At 34.3% G+C, this 27,347-nt stretch overlaps 1 protein-coding gene across 1 annotated transcript; it reads left to right on the forward strand.

The window, feature by feature from the left end:
* Rrp47 (Ribosomal RNA processing 47) lies at positions 1-27,347 on the forward strand. The gene is made up of 5 exons (XM_090376391.1): positions 1-204; positions 4,047-4,113; positions 9,506-9,561; positions 18,738-18,861; positions 27,061-27,347. Exons 1-5 carry the CDS (start codon positions 67-69, stop codon positions 27,345-27,347), a joined length of 672 nt encoding a protein of 223 aa, XP_090232517.1. The 5' UTR covers positions 1-66.

Raw genomic sequence — 27,347 nt, forward strand, 5'->3', positions numbered from 1 at the left:
ATTGCAGTAGGCTAGCAGTTGTGGTTTGCAGTTGCGATAATTGTGTTATTTATTTGGTAGATTTAAATGATGGCTTCTGGTGATAATAGCGATTTTCCGCTTGAAATACAAAATCGACTTGAAACTTTTCACAATTCTTTGAATGCAGTGGAAGATGTCTTAACTCCTTTCTTGGATGCTAATTTTACAGAACTGCATGCGAAGGTAAGATAGATAAAATGAAACTTGAATCAAATATGAGAGTAATATTTTAGTGTTGCTTTATAGTGTTTATTAATTAGTATATTAAAACGATTGTCTTCCAATTTGTATTGTCTCTTTGTTCAAAACTGTTTCCAGTTCAACAGAGAGAGAGAGAGAGAGAGAAGCAGGCAGCGCGAGCATACCAAAGTAAAACGTTCTTTCAGGTTTGAAAGTCAAAGTTAGCCGCTATTATTCTTTCCAGTTTGAAAGTAAGCTTAGACTTGCCCATTCCCAATTTTTTTACGAAATGAATTCCGTAATCCAGGAAAGAGATAAAAGTCATCATGCGTTATTAATCAGAGGCCTATAATAAACAAAGCTTGCTCGTTGCTATGCCTTTTCTTAACGGTTGGCATCTGTGATACTTAAAGCTATCAATTCTGTTTGATCGGTAAAATTAATTATCTTTAAGCACGTCCACTCTTTGGATTGTTCTGTTCTTGATTGCAGTTAATTCACATTTCCATAGTAATTATTTTAGTTTAATTTTCTCGATTTTATTTTTTCATTATTGACAACTTGGGAGTAAAACTGCTTCAAATCCAGAAAACAGCAGTTTATTAATATTACTTATTTTAAATTACCATTCTGTTAAGGTTATAGTTCAACATGCACAATCTCCATATATAGTCAGTGGGAAATCCGCACACCATTCAGCAATCCCCTTTCCATGTGGGGTTTAGCAAAAATATGTGGGGTAGCATTGTAGGAGATAATTTTATTCATCATGAGTTTCCTGCCTGCCTAAATACTGATCATCATGTACAGTTTTTGCAGAGTATATTACCGACACTTGTGGAGGATGTTCCTTTAAGTGAATGTGCCAATATATGGTTTCAGCACAATGGAGCACCTCCACATTTTGAGCGACAAGTAAGAACATTCTTAAAAGATCATTACTGGAATCACTGAATTTCAGTAATGATCTTTTTTGGCTTCAGAGGTCCCATTTCTCGGCCACTTCATTTTCCTGACCTTAACCCATTGGATTTTTATGCCATAGAGGCTAATAACCAAGATGATTTGTTTAATCACATCCACAGAGCTGCCACTGCTATTAAAAATATTGCTGCTCACATGTGTAGGGGGAGTGATTGTCATGGTGTGTTGAAGACTATCCTGTCACACAGCACTCAATTTGAACATATTTTGTGATTATTCATTTTGATTGCAGCACTAATAAAATTCATTTACTCCTGCTGTACAACGTTATTGAGTTTCTGAGTTCTTTTGGATTTAGAGCTAAATTTTAATCAACAATCATTTATTGTTCTGGATTTATTGATAACCATGTACAGTATAAGTAATATTATTCAGATAATTGATAATAATTAAAGCAAAAATGTTTTTACATAAATAAAACATTTCTAATTAAAGTAAGGTTTTCATAATGGTCGCTTTTCAGAAATATAGTTTTATACACTGAGTGTACAGAAATCATGGGATACCCACCTTTTGCCCAGTTAAGGGCAGTCATGTGGTGAGGTGTTCCTGGGTGGAGGATCCAAATCTCAAATGGGCTTTTCCACAGCATCCCAAAGCTGCTCCACGGGTTCATATCTGGTGAACTGAGAGGCCATTCCATGGTGGTAAAATCTGTGGAATGCTCTTCGAACAGTGTTCTAGTCACCATGGCTCTGTGGGGAGGTGCATTGTCCTGCTGGAAGAGTCTATTGCCCTGTGGGTGCAAGATGAACTTGAAGGGATGCAGATGGTCTGCAAGGATGGACACGTAACTTGGACCGCTTGGGGATGCGTCTAGACCAGCATTTCTCAAACTGTGTTCCGTGAGATGTGAACAAGTGTTCCGCAAAAAATTGTAATTAATATTTAAAAAAATAAAATAAATAAATTTTGCATATTTGTAGCGTACACCACTTTTGTATCATTATAATAATTAACATAATTTTTTTTTCGGTTATTAATATACTGGCATAGACTAATAATCAAATAGACTATGGAACACTATTTTGGCAGGCTTTGCATAGAGAAGTAAGTGTAGAGGTAATGACACCTACGATAAAGTAGCAATGTGGTGATCCAGTATGTCATTTGTATGCAATCTAGCCTGGAGTAAATGGGTTGAAGGAGAGGAGGAAGCAAAACCGATATCAAAACTAAACTCACTTCCTTGTATAAATTTTTTTGAAAATTAGCATAATAATCTGACTGCTATCCATGTTGACCTGCTAAGTTTGTGATGCCATCATTATTATTCAGGTTTGTGTTGATTTCTAAGCTGCATACTTTGTTTATTATTTGTGTATAGTTGATTGAATGTGTAACACAGAATCCATCTTTAACAATTTGTTATCCAGGCTAACCTTCTTATGTTGTTTTTGAAGAGAACAAACAGTTAATATTGATATTAGTAGAGGCATATGATGCAAGAAAGCAAACTTATACAACATCAGCCAAAAGAAAAAAAAAAAAATCCCATTTCACCTATCCATTCACTCCAAATGTTTGTCTAGTTCTGCCTTGAATTTATTTAAGCTGTCAACTTCCACAATGACAGATAGAAATTTGTTCCAGTAATCAACTACCCACTGGCTAAAGGCAAATTTCTACAAATCTATTCTATAACTGTCTTTTCTCAATTTGAATTTCACTCCATTTACATTTACACATGAGGAGTTATTCAGAGAGGGGAATGCCAGAGGTGTTAAACTCTGGCAGTGAGCTAAATGATTTTGTAATAACTGAGAGCAAAGTGGAGCAGAAACTATTGAAGATAAACATAAGAAAGGCTCTTGGGGTGAATGGAATCTATCCAGTTACATTAAAATAATTTATTGTTCATTTTTTTTTTTATTAATTAAGAATGCAATTAACCTGGGCAAGAGGAAGAATCCCATCAGTATTGAGCTTGCTCACACCATTCAAGACCTTATTCAGATCACCTCGCAGGTGCCTAGTCTCCAGACACCGCAATTTGTAGAACTTAAGCCTTTCTTCGTAAGAGCAACCCTTTTTTCCATTCACTAATCTCGTTACCCTTCTCTGCTCGTTCCAGCAGCTCTACATCCTTCCAAAAATGAGGCCAGTGAGGCCTCCAGACCTGTATACAGTACTCAAGGTGTTGGCCTGACCATTGCCTTGTACAAGTGGATAATCAGGACTCTAACCAAGTCATTATCTCCATGGGATTAATTGATATTGATCTTTATTCATAGCAGTTAATATTAATTACCTACACTCTATCACAATAAATTCAATTTTTATTCTTACCAATATGTCAGACCACTTTTATTTTAATCTTTGCATATGATCATGATGGTATTGTTGAATAATATATAATTTAATTGTGGTTTATAAAACTCAATTTATTTTTTATATTTTTGCAACAAAGAAATTTTATCTTCTTATGTGGTGATAATATATGGGGTCTCAGAGGCCCCACACCCCCAGTTTCTATTTAATTAAACATGTTAATCTAAAATATTGATTAAAAAATTGAAAAAAGTGATTCTTTAAAGATCGATAGCAATTACTTACACTCTTTACACATATATAATTTTATTGTGGTGTAAACCACAATTAAATTATATATTATATTATTCAACAATACTATCATGATCATATGCAAAGATTACAATAAAAGTGGTCTGACATATTGGTATGAATAATAAATGAATTTATTGTGGTATAGTATAGGTAAAGACCAATATCAATTAATCCCATCGAGATAGTGACTTGGTTAAAGTCTTGATTAATTTTATTATATGATATCAAAAAATAATAATAAAAATTGATGTTTTGGTATATTTCATTACAATAATTATTGTATGTTTTCTTTCTAGTTGAGCCCTTTGGACAAAGCAAAATTGCATCTAACAGGACTCTATGCCTTTAACTCATTATTTTGGAGTAAGTATATGTTATGGGAAATAAGAACTAAATCATAATTCCCAATTTTTTTTTACTAATTTGCCTAAAGGTATACAAATATTTTTAAAAAAGAAGTCTGTTTTTACTCCTTGATATTCATAAGGCAAGGATAGCATTATATATATATATATATATTCAGAGCAAGTTCATGTGCTGTGAACCCATATATCATCATGAATGTTCCTGTTACTACATGGCCATGAGCATTAAATTAAATGCCCATGGCCATGTAGTTGTTGTTGTTATTATTTGGTTTTTAGGAGCATTAGCAACTAAGGCCATATTGCTCCGGGGATGTGCGGTGGTCATTCTCTGACCTTTCCGCATCCTCCGTATTTGGTGGTGATGGGCTCGAACCCCGGTCTAATCAAGAAGCGTGTGCTACACACTGGTGCTCCTTCCCACCTGGCTACGGAGGCGCCTGGCCATGTAGTAACAGAAAAAAAAATTTGCTTAAATTTTGTCAAAATACATGTATACCAGTTGTTTTTCTAATACAAACTTTTTGTTATTGAAATATAAGTGTTGACTAGAGCCATTTCTCTATTAAAAATTTCAATAATCTCAATTGAATGGGATCAGAATGGCTTTCACATGCCTTTATCCTTGAATCATTTAGCTGGGTCAATTCAACCCTGACAATATTTCAGCAACTTATGTTTCATCTACTCTGTCTATACAGCTGAAGCTGAAATTCCTAATATCTGTTTTTAAAGTTTCTCTTTGAATTCTCTGCAGAAAATTCCAGAAATATATGTTAATTATCATTCAATTACGGAAAATTTCATGATTAAGTTAAGTCTAACTATATGCATGTGTTGCATTCAGTTATTGATAGCATGTTTGCCCAAAAATTTACATATATTTCTGGAAATTTCTGCAGAGAATTCAAAGAAAATGTTTAAAAAACAGATATTAGGAATTTCAGCTGTATAGACAGAATAGTTGAAACATAAGTTGTTGAAATGTATTAAAATTATAACAGTTCAGTTCAAATGCACAGCAGTTCAGGTTTGAACTGAACTGCTATGCATTTTCCTCCAATTGGTAACACTCTCTGTTTTTGTGACATTGTTGTATCATCTGTGCAAATCATGTCACGTTGTTGACACGTGTCACATGGCCATGGGCATTTAATTTAATGTAGAAAAAAAATTTTGCTTAAATTTTCATGCAACGAGAAATCCTATTACTGCAAAGCTGGCATCTAATCACAGCATTTGCTGAAGTGTGTGATTATTAAATTTGCATTCGCTTGCCTACAGGTCTCAAGGAAGATTAATTTTCAGAAATTAATTAAAAATATATATTTTTAATATAGAACATGAATTTTTCACAGTTGAATTCAGAAAAGATTGAAAATATGGGTGCATAAAAAAAAAAAAGAACAGTTTGAATTATTTTTTACTGAATTTTCAAATTTTCACATGCAAAGAGGAATTTCAAATCTTCACATGCCTTACTCAGGGTTAGGTTTTTATATAGACCTGACACTGCAGGTTGAATTTCAAAAATTTGACTACTTCTGTATTTGAATTTTTGAGAAACTGAAAAGTATTAAATTGCGTTTTGTTATTTAATTTATTTGTAGTAACAATGCTGAGGCAACCTATAAATGGGGAACATGGTGCTGGCAAATAAATTAACATTTAATTGTGTTTTTTTTTTTTTTTTTTGCTTTATTCTTCTTCTTCTTTATTCTTAAAAGAAATTATAATTTTTTTTTGCTTTATTCTTAAAAGAATTTATAATTTTTTTGCTTTATTCTTAAAATAATTTGTTTATTTTTTTATTAATTAAGAATAATTTATTCCTTTGTTCTTTTTTTTTTTTCTTTTCTGATACAGCAAGTGCCCAACTTACAAATATTGTTAGTAGAGGCATATGATGCAAGAAAGCAAGCTTATACAACATAAGCAAAAAAAAAAAAAAAAAAAAACATTCCCATTTCACCCATCCCTTTGCTCCAAATATTTGTCTAGTTCTGCCTTGAATTTATTTAAGCTGTCCACTTCTTCAACGACAGATGGAAGTTTGTTCCAGAAGTCAACCACCCGCTGGCAGAGGCAAATTTCCAGACACCTATTCTACAACTGTCTTTCCTCAATTTGAATTTATGTCCCCTCCGGCAATTAATCTGGACAAGAGGAAGAATCCCATTGTCATTGAGCTTGCTGAAACCATTCAATCAGATCGCCTCGCAGGTGTCTAGTCTCCAGACACAATAATTTGCATAACTTAAACCTTTCTTCATAAGAGCAACCCTTTGTTCATTTACTAATCTTGTTGCTTTCTCTGTACTCATTCCAGCAGCTCTACATCCTTCCTAAAATGAGGCCTCCAGACCTGTATACAGTACTCAAGGTGTGGCCTGACCATTGTCCTATACAAGGGGATAATCAGCTCCATATCTCTGTTATAAAAATTCCTGTATATCATTGACAAGACACCATGAGCTACTCATGCAGACCCTCTGCACTGCTCAGAGAACTTCATATCTGACTGCACGATTACTCCCAGTTCCTTTTCATTCTCTACCACCCTGAGTGTAGTACCAAACAGTTGATACGTTACTCTGAGATTACTGCTACCCATATGCAGTACTTTACATTTGTCAATGTTAAACTTCATTTGCCAACTCTCAGCTCATCTGCTCAACTTTTATAGATCCTGTTGCAGTAGTGTACTGTCATTGGTGTCATTAAAAACCCTGCCAACCTTCGTATCATCTGCAAACTTAGACATTAAGCCTGATTACCTTCATCGATATCATTGATAAATACACAAAACAACAATGGGCCCAGCACCAAACCCTGGGGGACTCCGTTAATAACATTAGTCTACGAAGAGCAGTGTCCATTGATTACCACTCTCTGTCTTCTCCCACTCAACCATCCCTTTATCCATAGCAGCAATTTTCCCACAATGCCACACTGCTCCAATTTGTACAGCAGTCTTCCATATGCAACAGTATCAAAAGCCGTCCTAAGATCCAAGTATATGATATCAAAATTATTCTTGTATCCAGTTCCTTTATGACCACATCATAGTAACGAATCAAATTGGTCAGACAAGACTTCCCTTTAACAAACCCATGCTGTGTCTGAATTATTGCTGCAGTCTCGTCTAGATGATCCTGCAATGCATCTTTAACCAGTAACTCCATTATTTTACCCGGAATTGAAGTTAAACTAACAGATCTGTAATCACTTGTGTCTTCCTTTGATCCTCCTTTGTGAATTGGGGTCACATTTGCATGTCTTCACTCCATTGGTACTTCCCCTGAGTCCAAGGAAGCTCACATAATTATGGCTAAGGGTTTGCTTACTTCCTTTGCTGCCTCCTTTAATGTAACTGGATAGATCCCATCCACCCCAAGAGCCTTTCTTATGTTTATCTTCAACAGTTTCTGCTCCACTTTGCTCTCAGTTATTACAAAATCATTTAGCTCACTTTCAGAGTTTAATACACCTCTGGCATTCCCCTTCCTGAATAACTCCTCATGTGTAAATGTAGATGCAAAATACTCATTCAGTTTGCTAGCTACCTGAGCAGGCTCATCAACAGTTGAACCATTGATATCAAGTGGACTATTCTGATTCATCCCATTCCTTCTAGAGTTTACATAAGTAAAGAACTCTTTGCATCCTTTGCCAAAGATTTCTTGTAATCTGCCTTTGCCTGGCTAACATCCTGTGTGACTTGATTACATAACATCTTATATATGTACCATAGACTTCTGTGTCAACTTTTAATTTATATGTATCCCATGCATTTTTCTAACTTTGTTCTGAACTAGAATGCATTTTCCCATAGAAGCAATGTTATAAGTAGTGGTTAGGTTCCAAGGATATTTAACCAGTGGTGTGTGTGTCACCCAAGTTTTTTAACACCAGTTTGCTTCAATTATTATTTTTTTTAGAGATAGTAAAGTATTTTTCTAAAGTTTTAACAATTGGTTCAAACTTATTAAATGCATTTATAGTCTGTATAAATTATGCAGAGCATTTTTGTGAAAGCTGTGATGTTATTAGATAAATAAAAAAATGTTCACACGCTGAAATTTAAATATAATTTAGATAACCATTGCAAATCTGCTGGGTGACATCACTGTTTTTAACTGAATGTACCTAAACTACTATGAAAAATAGTAGGAATCATACTGTTGCAGTAATTAATAATTAAAAAAAATAAATAAATACATAGTTTTTTTTTTTTTCCCCTGTGAATGCTGGTATGCTAGTTTATGATTTCAAACTAAGTTCAAGCATTAGAAATCACAACCAAATTTCAAGATTGCGATTTCCATTGCTTTAATGTGCCAATAATTAATTATGTCATGAGAAAGTAGGATTGTCTATTCTGTTTGAGAGCAAGAATAGCAATTTATTAATTAGAAGCGCCGACCGGGCTAGCCGAGTGGGTAAAGTACCTGCCCGGCAACCCAAAGGTCGCGGGTTCAATTCCCGCCTCGGGCTTGGATCAAAGTACTGCAAAAACCTTGGGAGGTGCAATATGGCCACAGAAGCCGATGCGCCAACAACTACCAATCAATCAAAAAAAAATTAATTAGAAGCAGAATACCTTGAGCTTCACAGAGTTTCATTTAGTTGCACAGTTAATACATGAAGTATTAGGCTGATGTAATGCGATGTAATATAAACAAAATAAAAATCACACGCACACATACACACACACACATACACGCACACACACAGTAATATATTAAAAAAGTATTTTTCAGAGCTTCTACAGCATATTGTGAATGGTAGGTTTGTATAAGAAAGCATGTCATGAATTGGTACATATTATTCAACCCTCCCCACCTCCATATATACATGCTGGATAATTTAGTCCTTACCATATTAAACTTGCATAAAATGATACGAGCAGTTTATCTTTTGCTAAGCCTTCTGAGATGGTAGTGGCATTATCACTAGTTTGGAAATTGTTAGGTTCAATATCTGTTGCACATTGAAATAATTCTATGTAAATCCTGTTTCACTTGTAAAGATGTAGTTAGCTGTGTTTTCCCCCCTGAAATGCTTAGTGTTTTCATCTTGTATGCTTGCAGACTGTTATAGAATACTTAATGTTTATAGTTAATAAACAGTGTATTAATTTCCATAGCCTTTGATGATTTGGTAAACCGTGACTCTTCCGCCCAGTTTATTTTTGAATCTCTTTTAAAATATTCACTTTTCTTGTATACAGTTATGTTTACTAGGTTCCTTACTTTGAATAAGAAAGTATTACTTGTTCTGTAATACATTCGATACTTTTGTAACTTTAAACATTATTATTCTATATACAATATGTTGATTGAATTGGTGTGTATATATATGTATATATTGTTTTTTTTTTAATATAGTGTACTTAAATACAGTTGGTGAAAATCCAAGAGAACATGCTATAAAACAAGAACTAGTAAGTATAAATAAATTGATCTTTATATAAAATATGCACATGCAGTTTACATTTTGTTATCATGATTTTGTTTTCTTTTAAAAATCTGGTATAGAAAAATATATTGATAATAATAATATTGCTGTTATATTGTATATCTCAGTTCAGGAATACAGTAATAACAAGCTTTGTCTTGCTGTGCTGTTTTTAATTTTATATGATCTTTAAATGTGTATTTTGTCCTCTACTATTATTTTAAAAAGATGCAGATCATTTTTTAATCATACCTTTAAACAAGTCTGCTATTCGTGGATTGGTTCCGTGTGTGTGTGTGTGTGTGTGTGTGTGTGTGTGTGTGTGTGTGTGTGTGTGTGTGTGTGTGTGTGTGTGTGTGTGTGTGTGTGTGTGTGTGTGTGTACAGCAATAGGTTTTTGCACAGCTGCTAACTTTCCAGATTTAGAAACAGAAACTCAGTCTTTTGACCCCTCCTTCATCTCACTGTAGTAATATAGTTTTTCTCTGTCTTTAGTTTTACTTTTTTTTGCAAAAAAAAAAAAAAAATTGAATTTGAATGGAATTTAAAAAAAAAAATCTGGAATTTTGCATACCTTCATTAAAGAATTGGCCTTCAAGTTTGTTAATCTGTGTTGCATGATGTGGGCAGAAGTTGGAATGCAAAAAACAGTGTTGTTCTCTAACGAGTGAACACAGTGATCATCATATTTATGTGGTGCGAAGGTAATTAACTATGTCCTTCAGTAGAGTGCTAAAAAAATATGTTGTAAAATTTGAGAAGATACGTACCTAAGGTTTTCCATATATTGTATACTATATATAGACATGATTTTTCCATTTCAAGTGGCAGGAATGCCATGTAATCAGACATTTACAAACAATTAAGCATGAAGATGACGTGCACCATGTAGAGCAGAAGTGAAAAAATAAATGTAGTGTTTTTCAATGGTAGTGATACTGGCCATATGTGCTATAATTAACCTTATAATAGCCATGCTTTATGCAAATAAAACATAAAATTAGCTTCACAAAGATTAAAGGCTTGTTATAGGTAAATATTTTCATTTGTTACATTTACTTTAGCTTCAACATCATTGGTACATCTTTCCTGCAGCACTGTTTGGCCTAAAGTCACAAGCTGAATTAATATTAAAATACACAGATATTTTTTTTTTATTAAATGGGTGTTAAACCATTTAACTAATTATGTTACACTGTCACCACCATAACAATAATGCCTTATCGCTACGTCATCAGTGGGTTAATCTGTTGTTCTAAGTGGGCCAAGGAAACTACGGTAATTCTAGTAGATAGAGCTTAAGCCCATTCATTGCCTTTGTTCATTACTAGCATTGCTGTTTAAGTGCGGCTGTGTCTTGTGCTGTTTCATCTCATAAAAGTGCTTTGAAATTTTTAATAATGCCTGGAAAATGTTGTGTTCCTGGATGCCATAGAAATTATAAAGGTGGTCTGAAAGTACACATCTTTGGATTTCCGTTGAAGGATACTGTTTTAACTAACAAATGGTTGAAAGCTATACCAAGGAAAGACTTTGTGTCATCTGAACATTCAAAGATAAGTTTTCTAAAATAAGTTTGTGGTACTTTAATAGCAGTTATCTTAAATAGGAGTATTTTAACAATAATGAAACGATAATATATAAGAATATGAAACAGATTTATTTTTGTCAGAATATAGAAGTACATTTTGTCAGAATTTCAGAATTTTGTGGTTTCATTTATAAATAAAATATTCCTTTCATGTATTGGATACACTGAAGAAAAGTGCATGCTTGTTTAAGAAATCAAAAAATCTCAATATTTATACGATACATAATATTAATTTTATTTATTAAAACTTTTAGTGTAGATAAATACAGTCAGTCCTCATATAGCACGATAGTTGTGTTCCTAGAAACCCTCGTGCAATATAAATAACAGGCCCTATGGGAAAATTAGGTTTGGTGCCGACCACCCAAGATTGAACATACATTTGTAACCAAATCAATACCAAACACAATAAATAATCATAATAAAATACGTATTTTATTACAACTATTACGTAATAAAATATTGCTAATGTGTTTGCTTCTATCGTAAGCAAACTTGTTCTTTGTTTGATTTTCTATCCAAACAGATGACAGCCATTCCATCTCTTCTAATTCTTTGTGTCTTGATCTAATGGATTTTATTACACTTTGAGTTGTTCCTGCTATGAAAGTTGTTTTTATTTTCTCGGCGTTGCCTCATTTAGGCCTGTAGCACGTGCAATATCACATTCTTTCATTTCGCTCAAAGTGTTTCACAATTTCATATTTTTTCTCTAACAGAAGTGGACTGGCCATAAGTGTGATTTTGGCCATAAATGCTAGTAAAAATTTTTCCAGGTAAGAATTTTTGACCCAGTCCACCTCTGTCTATCGATATTGCTTTTCTTTTTCTCTCTGAACCTGTAGTGTCTTCACCAGGGAGCTTCCTTTTCACACCTTTTAAGTATTTTACTCATTTTTAAGGAATAAAGCACAATTACAAAATGAGGAGGCACGCTTGATACACATAAAGAAAGCTGCGTGCATATAGCAACTGAATAAACAACAACATAAAGGCAGAGACACACCATTAACACCTCACTAGCTCACATTTTACTAAAGCATATTTCTGGGGGTTACTACCATAAAACAATAAAAACAATTTCCAGCTGCATTTCTGCTAGTGGAATCTGTTATAAACTGGTAGTAAACTCGATCTAATTGCATTTGCGATAATACCGATAGCTGAAATTGTGTGGGTTTTTAGGTTATTAGGGTGAAATGTGTTTCCCCTTCACTGATACAAAAAACATAAATACATTTTCAGAATCTTTTCTTCATTCCTATCGTGTTGCATTCAGTTGGGGTGATTCTGCTTTCGACTGTCATTTCTTGTAAACACAAAGGCGAATCATGCATAAGCGAATTTGGTTCGTGTTATATATGATATCGTTCCCCTATTTATAAATCGTGTATGATCGAATTCGTGTAGTGTAAATACGTATTATACAAGGACTGACTGTACACGAAATGTAATTATATGCAACCTTTGATAAACTATAGGCCTGTGTACGTGGACTGAGGTATCCTTAGTTGTAAAGGCTAATAACAATCGTCTAAGACTCTGAGATGCTAATAACAAGTAAAGTGAAATTCGGAAGAGAGCATAGCATTTTATTCATATATTTCATATTGTTACATATATGTGAGATTCATTTCAAGCCATCCCAGATAGTTTAGACAGGTATTAAATTTGATGGGGAGAAAAAAAGAGAATCGCTGTAGATTTCGAGCATCCAAAATTAATTCACGGAGCTGTTCCATCACATTTTCCGAACTGTCCAAGCTATTTGTCATCACAGGCATTTACAAGAGACAGTTCCGAAAAGAAGCGAAGATTAGAAGAAAAAAACTTTGAGAAGGCCCTGGAAAATAATATTAAGAGTAATTGTGACTATGATAAAGCTCGAGAATTCCCTATGGTTCCACAACTAGCAGACATACAGCACCCGAATGCCGGCAAGTTATTTCAAAATATAACTGTATTGTGTTTTTATATTTAATATTTTAGCCAGCACCCTCCATTGCCTATTCAGTTGTGATTAGTGAAGATTTGATGTTGTCGATATGTGCACAGATCGCTGAAATTCATAATTTAGGAAAGTCAAAGTCAGTGGAACTTCCTATGAATGTGAATTCATAGGAAGTTTCATTTCAGTCAGATTACTGACATCTTAGAACAGATACCAGTAATTGCCAACAGTAGTGATGTTAATAATATTTCTTTTGTTTTAAATGCTGCTTGTAGTTTACTGAATTCAATTGTGGGAAACATTAATAGCAAGAGAGCATCAGTGTTTAAATTCATATGCAAACAATTACATTTGTTACACTGTGAAAAGAATGCATAAAATTCCACCCAAATATTAATATTTTCGTCTTTAGTGTTTTTGATATCTCCACATGCCTACAAATGTCTACAGCATTCTGCATTCCTACTTCTTTCTCATCTAAGTACTATTCATAGGCTCTGCTCTTCTCTAAACACAAAAATTCCAGATGACCAGCAAGAGAATTATTTTCTGATGCATGCTAAACAGAAATTGGCTTTTTTAAATTCTTCAGAATGCAAAATTAGTTTAATGATCAATGAAATTCATCTGAAACCTTATATCGATTACAAAGGTGGAAACGTATTGGGAAATTCTTTTGATAGTACTGACGCAGCTACACATGCATATATATTTATGATTCAAAGCGTATTGTCAAATTACAAAGATGGGTCATTTATATTTTATCTGTGAAAAAAATTACTGCAGAAAAATTACATTCAGTTTTGAAAAAAATTATTGTGGGCTTAAAGAAAATTGGTTATAATGTTGTAGCAATTGTAATTGATTATATTTCAATGAACAGAAAAAGTATTTCAGAGAAATAATTTAAAATTTTCTAATTAATACCATTATCAATATTTTGCTCAACAATTATTGTAAAAAGAAAAATGATGTATTAAAAGCAACACATAAACGTAAACTTCAAACATTGAAAATGAGCTAATTTAAAAGTAAAATAATTTCTATTCAATTATAGTAATCAAATTATTAGATTTAAAGCAGGGGTTCTTAACCTTCTTAGTTCCACGGACCCCTTTTCCAGTCAGGTGAATGCTCCGGACCCCTTCTCAGAATAATGTTTTTAAATGCATAAAATAAAATTACAAAAAAACCAGTTTAATGAAATAGTTATCAAAATTAAAAAAAAAACATTATACAGTAATATATGTTTCTTTCTTAACACATTGAATAATAATACAATACATTTAAAATATAGGAAAGTTGAAGTTAAATTTTATTTTTCAAGGACATATCAGTGTGAAGACTGTTGTTGTTTATCTTGAATAAGAACATTAAACTGTGGTGTGGTATTTGACAGGGCAACACGCATGTCATGTTGGACATCTAATCGATTTCGATTTTTTGTTTTCATTGTTACAAGTGCTGAAAATCCTGATTTGCACAGATATATTGTTGCAAATGGTATCAAAGCTTCCATAGCTCGCTTTACAAGACGAGGATAGGCTTCTCTCATAGAACACCAGAATTCTCCAAGTTTTTTTGTGGTAACTCCAATCATAGTAAGTTTTTTGACCAATGAGTTCATCTTTGGTTAAGTCAACATCTTCGATACAGTTTATATCAGAAAGAAAAGGATTTCGGATCCATGGTTCAATTTTCATGCCATCAAGATAGAAATAACTTTTAAAAGAGTTCTGTAATGTTTCCAAGCGTTCGCAGATATCTCTTTTCAAAAAAACTGAGAGAGAAGTTTGCATTTCAACTACATCTTGGTAAAGCACTTCCTGCAACAGTGGAAAGTTTGCAAGAATGTCGGTCTCTACTCTCTTCTTCCATATTGGTAACTTAGCCAAGAAAGCTTGTAATATTTCAGTTGCATCCATAATGGTGACTTCGTGACCTTGAATGGAAAGATATATGGTGAAAAATATCTGCCAGGTAAGCCAACCCATGGATAAAATCCTTCCTTTCAAAATGTTCCAAGAGTGGGTTTTCTCTTTCTTCCAGAAAAAGTGAAACTTCTGCCCTTAGTTCGAACAAGTGCTTCAAGACTTGTCCTCTTGAAAGCCAGAGCACTTCATATTCTGCTCCCATTTCTTGAAAAAATCTTTTAAAAATACAATGATTCGTAGAACTTTTTTTGATAAAGTTGATAACTTTTATGGCTGTTGACAATACTTCTTTCAGGGTTGTTGGAAGAGTCTTTGTTGCCAGTGCATGTCTGTGTAAAAAGCAATGAGTGACGACGACTTGAGGAGCTTCTTTTTTCACTAAAGTAGCAAAACCAGATGTATTACCAAGCATCGCAGGAGCTCCATCAGTGCAAAGAGAATGAAGTTTTCCTTTCAAAGTTTCGTTTGTAAAAAACCTTTTACCATTTCGAAAACGTCGACGGCCTTTGTAGTTTCCAAAAGAGACTCACAAAATAAGAATTCTTCTTTGATGGCGTCAGCATGCACATAGTGAACAAAAACAAGGAGCTGGCTACATTGAGAAATGTCTGTAGTTTCATCCAATTGCATACTGAAGGGGAATGGCGAGGCTGCCATTTCCTCAATGACCTGCTTCAAAATATTAAAAGACATATCAACTATTCTAGAATGTATTACATCATTTGACAAGGGAACAGCTTCCAGTTTTTTTCTCTGTTCCAGTCCACAGACCAGTTCGACCATTTCCAGCGCACATGGCTTTACTAAAGTCTCTCCAATAGTGGGGCTTCTTTTGCTTGGCAATCCGGTAAGCAACTTTATAGGATGCTTCAAGAAAAGGTTTTCGTGAAATGACAAATCCAAGTTTTGGAAGTGTCCCTGCTTTTTCGAATTGAGATTTTTTCGCACGAAAAAAACCAGCATCTTTAGATGCATTTTCAGCATGGACAGACTTGAGATGGTCTTTCAGTTTTGCTGGCTTCATACTTCCGTTCGCAAGAATTTTTCCGCACAAAAAACACTGCGGTATTTGAGTCCCGTCAAGTTCATTAATGCAAGTGAAACCAAATAATACATAGTTTTCATCATATTTCCTTTTCTTCGACATTTCAACTTAAATTTGGTCTGTAACAAATGTTAAATAATTAATGTAAAAATAATTAATGCAATATTAGAAACTAAGAAAGACATATACGAAGACTGTATGCATCGACAGACACACGGTGGGCATGCACACATGCCTGTAGCACTGCAGGGGCCTCCACTGTTGGACCAGTATACACGCACATAGCAGCGAAAAGGTTAAATTACATACTTCAACTGTTATCTAAACCGTAGGATGTGTTTGAACATACCTGGTTTACACTCTTAGCCAGCGTGTCTATTCGTGTTAAAAGTGGCCTACTAGGTGCTGATTTGCTGGATAGTTTGCCAACTACGTCGCACGATAGTCTGTCCACAGTAGGACTGCAATCAAGTGCGATATAGCAGCAGGTCTAATAACTGCCGTGATTTCAAAGTAACAATGAGCGTAAGCGATTTTTCGAGATATGCAATAACTATATGATATGAAAATATCTGTTATTTCTATTGGTGACTACAGATACAGCTAATACAATTGTAATTTATTACATACATTCATAAGTGAAGGAAAGTAATGAGTTGATTTTTTCCCCATCCAAGCTCACGGACCCCCTGAAATCCTTCCATGGACCCCTTGGGGGTCTGTGGACCCCTGGTTAAGAAACCCTGATTTAAAGAATAAATGTATACATTAGTTGGATTACAAATTACATGTAAAACATTCAAAATGTAATAAAATAGTTAACTATAAAATGTGTTGTCTTCAATTTTTCAGAATGTTATGATTAACAAAAATTATCACACTTAAGTATTAAAACTGATATTTTTTGCTTTCACTTTTCTTAATTCTGTGCAGCAATGTAGCTTTATGTTCTTCTTATGGCCCACTTATGATTACGTCCATCAGGCATTATTATTATGGTAGTAACGGTTACACTTGTACATTATTTGAAATTAAAGGCGCTTTTTCTAGGAATTTTTGGTGTTATACTAATAAGACAAAGCACTATATCTATATCAGTGTTTCTCAAAGTTTAATTCTTGATCCCCGCTCCTCCTCCATTCAAACATTATTATTAATGGTTATGCCCGAGTCAGACATTTCACGTAATAGTAATTCTGGTTATTTATATGATTAGTGTGACAATTTTCACTATACTTAGTTCTATCACTTGATGTCTTTGTGTCCCACAGTTCAAGAAGCACTACTCCAGATAGAAGTAGAGTGCATAAATTTCTTGAAAAGATGTTAGCTAAGTATTAAAAATCATTAGATATTTAGTTTACTATTTGTGACTTTTTTTTTTTTTTAACTTTATTAATACAAACTTATTTTGAGGTATTAATTGTTCTAGCCCTCATCTCTCAGGGAAGATCACGTAACTTACAACCATAGTTTGGCAACCCTTATTCTATTTTGAAATTTGAACTTCAGCTCTGTTGTAATTTTGGAGATGTGGTGGTGAATAATAACTGATGAGATATAATGAAGATTAATGTATATATATATAAAATTACTTTACTGCAAAATAAAATAGAAATACAGGAATGCTACCACAGTATGATATTACAGAGGCGTTCACAGACAAAGTAAAAGCTCAACAACTCAGTGAGGTTAGAAGGGTGGGCAAGGGAACTACATAAAGTAAATTATAAAAATACAGTACAAAAACCAGTTAAACTAAATAAAAATATAACCAATGTAAATCACAGTAATAGTAATAATAATTCTAAAGTTTTAATAGTACAGGGGGTCCCCGATATCCGAGTCCCTGCAGTTACGAGGATTTGAAAATTAAAGAATTAAAGCTTTTTCCCTTGAAAATTGACCAGGCACTTGAATATTTTTTTGTGAGAATGATCTTTTATAATAATAAATGTCTAATAAAATAATTTTCCCATTTTTCAGTTCCTTCATCCATTTTTTATTATGTACAAGTACATAATAACCATTACTATATAATATTGGTGTATATACACCATATCTGCTCATCCTTCACAACGAGCTGCCCATGTATTAATGGAATCATGTATTGCACTACCTTGAATAAGAAATGCTTCACTTGCGATACCAGGGTACCTACCCACCCACCGATGAAAAGCCAACTAGCTTTGAAACGGTGCTTGAAACCAAGAATAAGCAATAGTAGTCTTCTCTATTAGTGAAACTTTACTTATTAGAGGTAGTGCAATACATGGGCAACTCGTTGGGAAGAATGAGCACAATATGAGATACAGATGAAATGATGCCTTCCACACTACTACTGTAGTTTTTCTTTAAGAGTTGTCTGTCGTGTATCTACACCGATATTATATAGATATAGAATCTTAAAATATTATGCCTAGTTTCATTTATTTAAATAATAAACATTGCAAAAGTTTAGTCTCCGTTTTAAGTGGAATTTTCTTGAAACCAATTATCCTCGGATAACGAGGACTCCCTGTAACACATATTTTCTAGAAAGTTGTATAGTGTATTGATGTATTACTCATTTCATTTAAAGACTTTTTGCACTCTGCATCTTTCAGAAAGCCTCTTTTAACTGATATTAATTATCCATTCAGGAAAGGATCAAAAATTATTTAAAGAGGTCCAAGGAAATTGCAGACAAAGCAAAAGCTCCTCGAGTAAACAAAGAAGCTGCACAGAGGTTTGTTCGTAGTTCACTTTGGCAACCAAAAGAATCAGGTAAGAAATCAAAACATTTTTACATAGATAACTGAATTGTGCATTGAAATTTAGAATGTTAGTGTACCATCATAATATGATACATATATTAGTTATAAATTGATTGTTTAAATTGACTAAACATTTTACATAAGACTGCCAGGTTTGCATGTTACAGTGATATCTTTAACCATCATGCTTACTTTAATTTTAACACAAAATAGAAGGACAAATTAGTTTTTATTAGTTCATTATTCATAAAATATGAATATATAGTCATTTAGTTTTGAAAATTTAAATAAAATATCAAGCAGCAATGCCTCCTGACATAGCCAAGTAGTCAAGCATGAGAGTGCACGCATATTTGAGTGAACTGCAGCTTAAGCATGCATGGCTGCTAAATATGGTTTACGATTGTATTCATTGTCAAAATGATTAATTATGGAATTCTTTGACTTAGTGGTTATGCCAGAGTATAAAAAGAATGTTTAAAAGTGACTTTGAAAACAAATTAATAAACTTTTTTTCTTAGAAATATAAACTGCTATAATATATAAAAACATGCTCATTCATTTTGTTGTATCAAAATTAATGAGCATGTTTATTTTAAGAACAAAGTTACATAACCTAAACTTTATTTTTAAAGCATAAACTGCCATATGAGTGTTAATCTACAAAATTGCTAGAATGTTCTGTATAATGCTGCTAGCATCTTAATGTGTGTTAAAATGTCCTGCAGTGGTACAGGTTACAGATATAAGGGAAGAGGATAGAATTTTATGGGATATGTGGGGTGGGGAACAGTTCAGCGATTTCTACTACAGGTCGACCATCACTAATCCGGCAATGTTGGGACCCGTGGGGTGCCGGATTAGTGAGTTTGTCGGATTACCGGTGGTTACTTTAGCACATATATTTTACCCAACAGCTAACCATCTCCTCCTACCTTTAGCACATTGACGGCCAAGCTAGTTTAAGAAAAAAATTCCCCAGGGGCCAAAAAATATTTACAAAATAATTTGATTAGTAATTCTAAAATAAATATTGTAATGTCAGTGTTGTGATTTTTTTTGCTTAAAATATAAAAAAAACAAAAGTCTTTTTTTTTTTATGTCACATATATGTGGCCAACGTGGCCACATATGTTGGTTACTTTATTTCTTGAGAAGCTGTATCGGCCACATGTGTGTGGCACCATTACGGCATACATATGAAGGTCGTTTGTGATTAGTTTGCAACGAGCACTGCAATAAAACTAATTATGATAAAATAATCTCAAATGTCTCAATAAGTTTGTCAGTGTTAGAGATTTTGTGAAAACAAGTTCGTTAGCGCACTGTATTATCCATCATATTGTGTTGTGTTTTTCTGCAAGTTGTACAAGTGTGTTGTAAAAAAAAAAAAATCTAAAAAGGAATGGCTAAAATAAAATTACTAAAATAAGAGGAACTGAGAGAAATTGCTGGAATTTACAATTAAGCAGAGTTGAACTCCTCACAGACACAACGCTGTCGAGTTTTTTCAGAAGTTTAACTTTATCTTTTATGAGAATGTACGGTGTTTGCACTTTACACCCCAAGAGGCACTTCCTTTATGCATTGGAACCATGGCTGAGGCTAAACGTGAGCAGGTTATAACAATAAATATAGAAAAACAAGTGGGAATGGCTTGCCAGTATTTACGAGTTCGTGCCAACAGCTGATGCTGCAACCAATGCCACCAAAACAGTAGCGTCACCACCAAATGCCACCAAAACAGTACCTGGGAGATTTGAATTTACGTTCATGGAAATTATGTCCGAATTAGCGGTGGAACCGGATTACCGGTGGCCGGATTAGTGATGGTCGACTTGGATTAGTAAATTATCAGTGTACAGATAAACATTGTTTTGTTGAACAATAACTATTTAATTTTCATTGAGTACTTAGCAAGAAGTATGCACTTCTGTTTCTTGTTTCTAATCTCACATAAAGCTAGATCATTGATTTTGGATAATTGTGATTTTTGTTTGAAGTTTTAGCAAATATGTTAGATATTTATTGGCAGTTGTCCTTTTTTTTCATAACTACACTGCCTGGCCACTTTATTTGAATCATGAGTTTTTTATTGTCACTTATATATGTGTATATAAGTGGCAATAACCACAACATTACAAAACTCAAAAACAGACTAGACACAATTCTTAGGAAACTCAGACAAAATAAGGAAATTAACCTTTTCACATTACAACAAATAGGAATCTGCAACAATATCCTTCCCCATATGTTTGGGATCATTAAGTTACATAAAACTGACCATCCATTAAGACCAAATCAGCTTTCGCTAATCTATCTACCTTCCTAGTCAAAATTATATCCCCTCTTACTAGATTTTCCACTTTTAAAATTAACAGTACCAATCAAGCCTTCTAAAAAATCAACAATATTGTAATATCCGATAGTGACATATTAGCGTCCTTCGACGTCACATCTCTTTATACCAATGTCCATATACCATTCACCCCACAAGCTCTACGTGAGTTTCTAGCAGCAGATAACAGCTTAACAGAACGCACCTCTCTCTCCATAGACCACATCCTCGAACTCACTACACTTTTATTAGATACCAGATACTTCAGATTTAACAACCAAATTTTTCAACATATATTTGGCTTACCGATGGGCTTAGGTATTTCGGCCCCGTTGTCCGAAATTTACCTGGCTGCCACTGAGAACCAAATTCTACACCTCTTTCCCCCTGAATTAAAATTATACATACGCTATGCTGACGACATCCTTGTAATAGGCAATAGACCTAGCATCGACAATCTCTTTTCAAAACTTAATTCTGTACATGACATGCTTAAATTTACCCTTGAAATTGGGCTAAACAACCAGATCAATTTTCTCAACCTCACCATCTACATTACAGGTACATAACTAAGTACAAAAATTTTCAAGAAAAACACACATACCGGCAACTATTTACATTTCGCTTCACATCACCCCCTTTATACCAAAAAAGCCGTCTTATATAACCAAATCCACAACGCTTTAAAATGTAGCTCTTCACAAAATGACCTACACAACGAAATCCAATATCTCACTGATAAATTCATAGCCAGAGGTTACCCCCATCAACTTATCTTACATACAATTTCCATCGCCAAAAATAAAATTAATAATCCGATCAGACGTAACAACAACACAAACACCTGCATAGTCCTCCCCTACCACAGTGAACTAGTAGGACAGTTCCGATGTATATTCAACAATACCGATATCTCTCTTGTCTTTTCTGCTTACAATAAACTGGGATATTTTTTCAGCTCTTACAAAGACACACATAAATATTCCATCAGCGATCTTAATAATATAATATACCTTATTAACTGCCAGCCAAACTGTGACACCTGTTACATTGGAAGTACTACCAAAATTTGGCTCATCAAAAACCTCTAACACCCGCGCATATTACCACCACTACCGTCTTACGACTAACCAAACTGTTACAGAACTCGCAACTCAAGCTCAAACCCATAACCACACCCCTCTTATCGATTCTGCCATTTCTATTATTAAACTCAAATCCAGCTACAGGATTCTTCAATATGAAGCACTAACCATTGAATGGTATCGACACCACTCCAGTCTTAAACACTAAACTCCCCTTCAACCTTTCACCGATTTGGAACCTCTAGTGGTTAAGGTTACCACATGTCAAAAAATGCATCACGAGAGTATAAATATTTTTTTAAATATCACATGCGTTCTCTACCCACCCAATTGCCAAATGAAGATGTAATCCAACGAAAGTTCCCGTAACGACTATTGGCCCACTATACTATTTATTTAATTTCAACTATTTTTCCCTACTTTAATGACAACCAAGGATTAGATGTGTACACACTTGCTTCCTTGTGCCTATTCTAATTTCCGAAATAACACTTTCTTTTTGCCCTCCCTTAGTCTCTTTAACTCAACTATTCAACCTAAATACTAACCAACCCTCTCTAATTAAACCATGCAGATTTATTTAAGGTGAGTGCCTTTTTTTTTAAGCATTTGCTATTTTATTATTAGTGTATAATTGCCTTAAATACTGCATCCATTGTTGGACTGTCCAATGATGGATGCAGGCACCATTAAACTGTCTGTTGGACTGTCCAACAGATAGTGTAATGGTGCTTCATGTCCTTGGTTTCTTTAGTCCATATGCTGAAAAATAATTCTACATTTCATTTCAGCAGTGTTTGTTTTACTTCATTGTCTTTACTGTACTACCTCCTTAACAATCTCAGTAGACAGTTTAAGTGTATAATTGCCTTAAATTCTGCATCCATCGTTGGACTGTCCTACCTAATGCAACAACCTGGAAGGAGTCTGATAATACTCTCCAATCACACATCTTGTTACAACAAAATCTTAAGTTGGATGTGTTTTACAGTTATAGGGAGACAGACTATTGAAGCAGATGAAGCACATTATCCTATTACACAGAAAGAAAAGAGGGCAAAATATACAGTTGTATCCCACACCAGCATTCAGCTTTCTCTTCGTAGCAGTTTTCTGACTGTTGTTGGCTAACTAGTTAAATATCTTTTCAGTTAATTATTCCAGAAATTAACTGGAAATAATTAATTTATGTGAATGGTAATGTCATTATGGAGAAAAACACATCAGAGAAATTCTTTATTAACAACTAATTTGGCTAAAGATGTCCACAAAAGTGCTCTAGGTGTTCTGACCTCTCTTCATGTTTCAGTTAGTGATGGGATAATCAAATGATTGATAATTAGTTATTTGAATGACTCAAATAATTGATTTTGTGAAAATTTGGCAATTATATGAAATTGCAACAACAACCACAATAATCGATTGTGGTATTTTCATAATCAATTATATGCAAGTTAGTTGATTATGAAATCAACAACAATACTGACTAAATTGATTATGAAATCAACAACAACAATACTGGCTAATTGGCAGAAGGGCAACTATACTTCATATGGTCGCCCTTTAGCCAATCTTACCATGTAAGTCGCCATCTTTGGACCCTTCCAAGTATTGCTTGGTACCATATATATGACTGAACTGAACTGACCGTTGTCTGAATGGTAACAGCATTTTATCTCTAGTTTATCAAATATCGGATAAAATCTTTTCACTGTCTTTTTTTTTCCCCTTATGTCAATTTTGTAATCACCTTATTTGTATATAATTAATTATTTTGATTATGACTTGATTATGCCCATCATAGAGTCAATGCCTGCTCAAACTACATTTTTATATTTTGCATACATACAGGGAAGGTGTGTTTGAAGAATTCTGTGTACACTTGCAGTAGATAACTGCCATTTCCTCAAAGCATATTTAGTTGTTTTCTTTGAATTTCAAAGAAATTCTTTCCGAACTAAACTTATTCCACTTTTTTTCCTTTTTTTTTTTTTTCTGCTTATTCTTATGCTTAGTACAAGCACAGAAAATAGTCTCATATTAAGCATTTCCTGTTGTCATTTGTAGATACTAGTATACAACCTATACAACCTGAGAAATAATTTTATATGACATTGATGTAAGTTGCATTTAAATCTGGTTAATTGCTGTTTCGAGAAATGTTTTGGTGTTTGTGCTGAAAGTGACATCAGTCGTGGTGTCTCATTGTCACAGCATCAAAATTTTTGAACCTTAATCTTTAACAAGGACTACCATTGTTTGTTTTTTTTTTGTTATATTGGCATAGCGTTCATGTTGCTGGTGAGATAAATGTGGGTAAGTTGAATGTTGATGTATGAATGTCATCCATAGCTGCATCAAAAGCCACTGGCTTTTGCTGCATCTGCAAAAAAAATAGATAAGAAAATACAAATTAGTCTTCCCTTATCCAGTTCACCTTTGAATTTATTCAAACTGTCAGCCTCAACTACCCTTGAAGACGACCTATTCGAGTGATCCATGACTCGCTGGCTAAAAGAAAACTTCCTACAATTTAGTCTAAACCTCTTCCCCTGTAATTTGAATATATGCCCACGAGTTCTGGAATTCTCTATAACAGTGAAAATTCCACCTTCATTCGTTTTAGTAACTCCTCTCAGAGGGCATTATAAATGTCAGTCGAGGCCCCTCTAGGGTGCTTGGTTGCCAAGGTCTGTAGCCCACACCATTGAAGTCTTACTTCGTATAGTTGCTCTTTTGCCAATCTTACCATATGTGTTGCTGTCTTTGGACCCTTCTAAGAAGCTGTGTCTTTTTTCAGATGAGATCTCCATATTTGGACACAGTATTCCAAATGCTTACAATTGTCTTGTACAATAGGATTATGACCACCCTATCCCTACAGGATATTGTTTGATAAATCATCAGTAGGACATCATGGTCTTTCTTGGCTGTCTTTTTACACTGCTCTGAGAACTTCATATCTGCCAGCATCATAACTCCCAGACCCCTTTCTTCCTTTGCTATTTTAATTCAACTCCACCTAGTGGTGAGTAAGTTATTTTGGGGTTGCTATTCCCAGAGTATAAAACCTTACACTTTTCTGCATTAAAACATAATTCCACTTTTTTAACAATTTTTGAAGCCTGTTCTGTTCAAGTCAGAATGAAGGAGTGCTGCTTGGTACTGATCATTAAAAACTTTCTGGAATTTTACATTGTTTGCAAATTTTGACATCACTCTCTCTATCCCTTCATCAATGTTATTTATGAAAGTCAGAAATAACAGTGGTCCAAGAACCAATCTTTGGGGAACTCCAGTTTGAATGCTATAACTATCTGAAGAATATCCATTAATCACAACCATCTGCCTTCTGTCCTACAGCCACCCCTGCGATCCATCTTAGAATCTTTCCAGTAACCCAACATGTTCCAGCTTGTATAGTAACTTCTCATGAGGGACTGAATGAAATGCTTTGCTAAAATCCAAATGAACTAAGTTGAAATTATTCTTTACACCCAGCTCATGAGTAGCTGTCAAAATAGCTTACCATGTTAGTTAAACATGAATTTTCCTTTAACAAAATGTTAGCGTTAACATTAGTAGAGGCATACGATGCAAGAAAGCAAGCTTATGCAGCATCGGCCAACAAAAAAAAAAAAAATTTCCTCTCATTTCACCCCTCCAAATTCGTTCAAAATGCCTGTCCAGCTCAGCCTTAAATTTATTTAGGCTATCAACTTCCACAATAAAAGTTGGAAGTCTGTGCCACCAATCAACTATCTGCTGGCTAATGGCAAATTTCAGCACATCTGTTCTACAACTGTCTTTCCTCAATTTGAATCTATCCCCCCTCAGGTTCTTAATCTGAGCAAGAGGAAGAATCCCATCAGCATTCAGCTTGCTCAACCCATTCAAGGCCTTATACACCTCAATCAGATCACCTTGCAGGTGCTTACTCTCCAGGCACTGCAATTTCCAGAACTTAAGCCTTTCTTGGTAAGAGCACCCCTTTGTTCCCCTCACCAATTTAAAAAAAATTACAATCACTTGTTCCAATCAATCTTATTATGGGTGATTAGTCACCCATAATAAGACATTCACACTTGCTTGCCCATTCCATCTACATGTAGATACACTTGTCATACTCGTCACAAACCTCTAGTCCAGCGGTTCCTAAACTTTCTCAGTTCACAGTGCCCCTAGGCCAAAAGAAACACCTAATTTTGTTTATTAAGTAATTAGATCCAAACAACTTAATATTAAGTTGTTTGGAATGTTAAGTAATGAAACTGAATATTACTTAATAAGTAATATTGAAACTGAACTACCTCGAGGTAGTAGTTCGTGTGGTGTCCAACAGATGTTGAATATCGCTGCTTCCCTCAAAAATTTAAAATATCCCATGGCACCCTGGGGTGTTGCACTGCACAGTTTGCCAACCGCTGCTCTAGTCTATAGATTACCAACTAACTCACACCAACACAGATTCTATGCCAGCAGACAACTTCTGACTCAGCAAAAACTTTTCACACTCAGACTACTTGTGATAAGAAGCATGACCTCATCACCCTCTTCTGTCTTCTCTATCCTTCCTAAATGCATCGTACATACCATAGTGGAACTCATCATCCCCAATTTCTGGGTAGCACCATGTATTTATTAGCCCTTTTTTTTTTTTGTCAGCATTAGTTGCCCTAACCAAGAGTTTGAATTCACCCATTTTATTGACAACACTCCTGATTGATTTCTTTAAATTAGTACAACTTTGTTCATTTATTGTTTCTTTTGTTTGTTTATCTTACAGAGGTGAATGAGACCATAAGTGCAGATGAGGAGGAAGTGAGTGAAGCAAAAGATATTAGCGTTAAGGTTGAACCCGGTGAAAGTGACGAAGAGGAATTTGAAGTTGCAAATGTTAAAATGGAACCAGAAGAAAGTAGTGTGAATGAATTCATGCCTGTAGATATAAAAATAGAAAATGTGAAATCTGAAAATGAAATAGAGCATTGTGAACAAAGTACAAAGAGAAAACATGAAAAGTCTGACAAAGGTATAAAAAAGAAAAAAGGTGGCTATAAAAGCTGTAAATAA

This window comes from Mastigoproctus giganteus, chromosome 6 (assembly GCF_048544385.1).
Source record: "Mastigoproctus giganteus isolate SK-2022 chromosome 6, ASM4854438v1, whole genome shotgun sequence".
In the NCBI taxonomy this organism is placed as follows: domain Eukaryota; kingdom Metazoa; phylum Arthropoda; class Arachnida; order Uropygi; family Thelyphonidae; genus Mastigoproctus; species Mastigoproctus giganteus.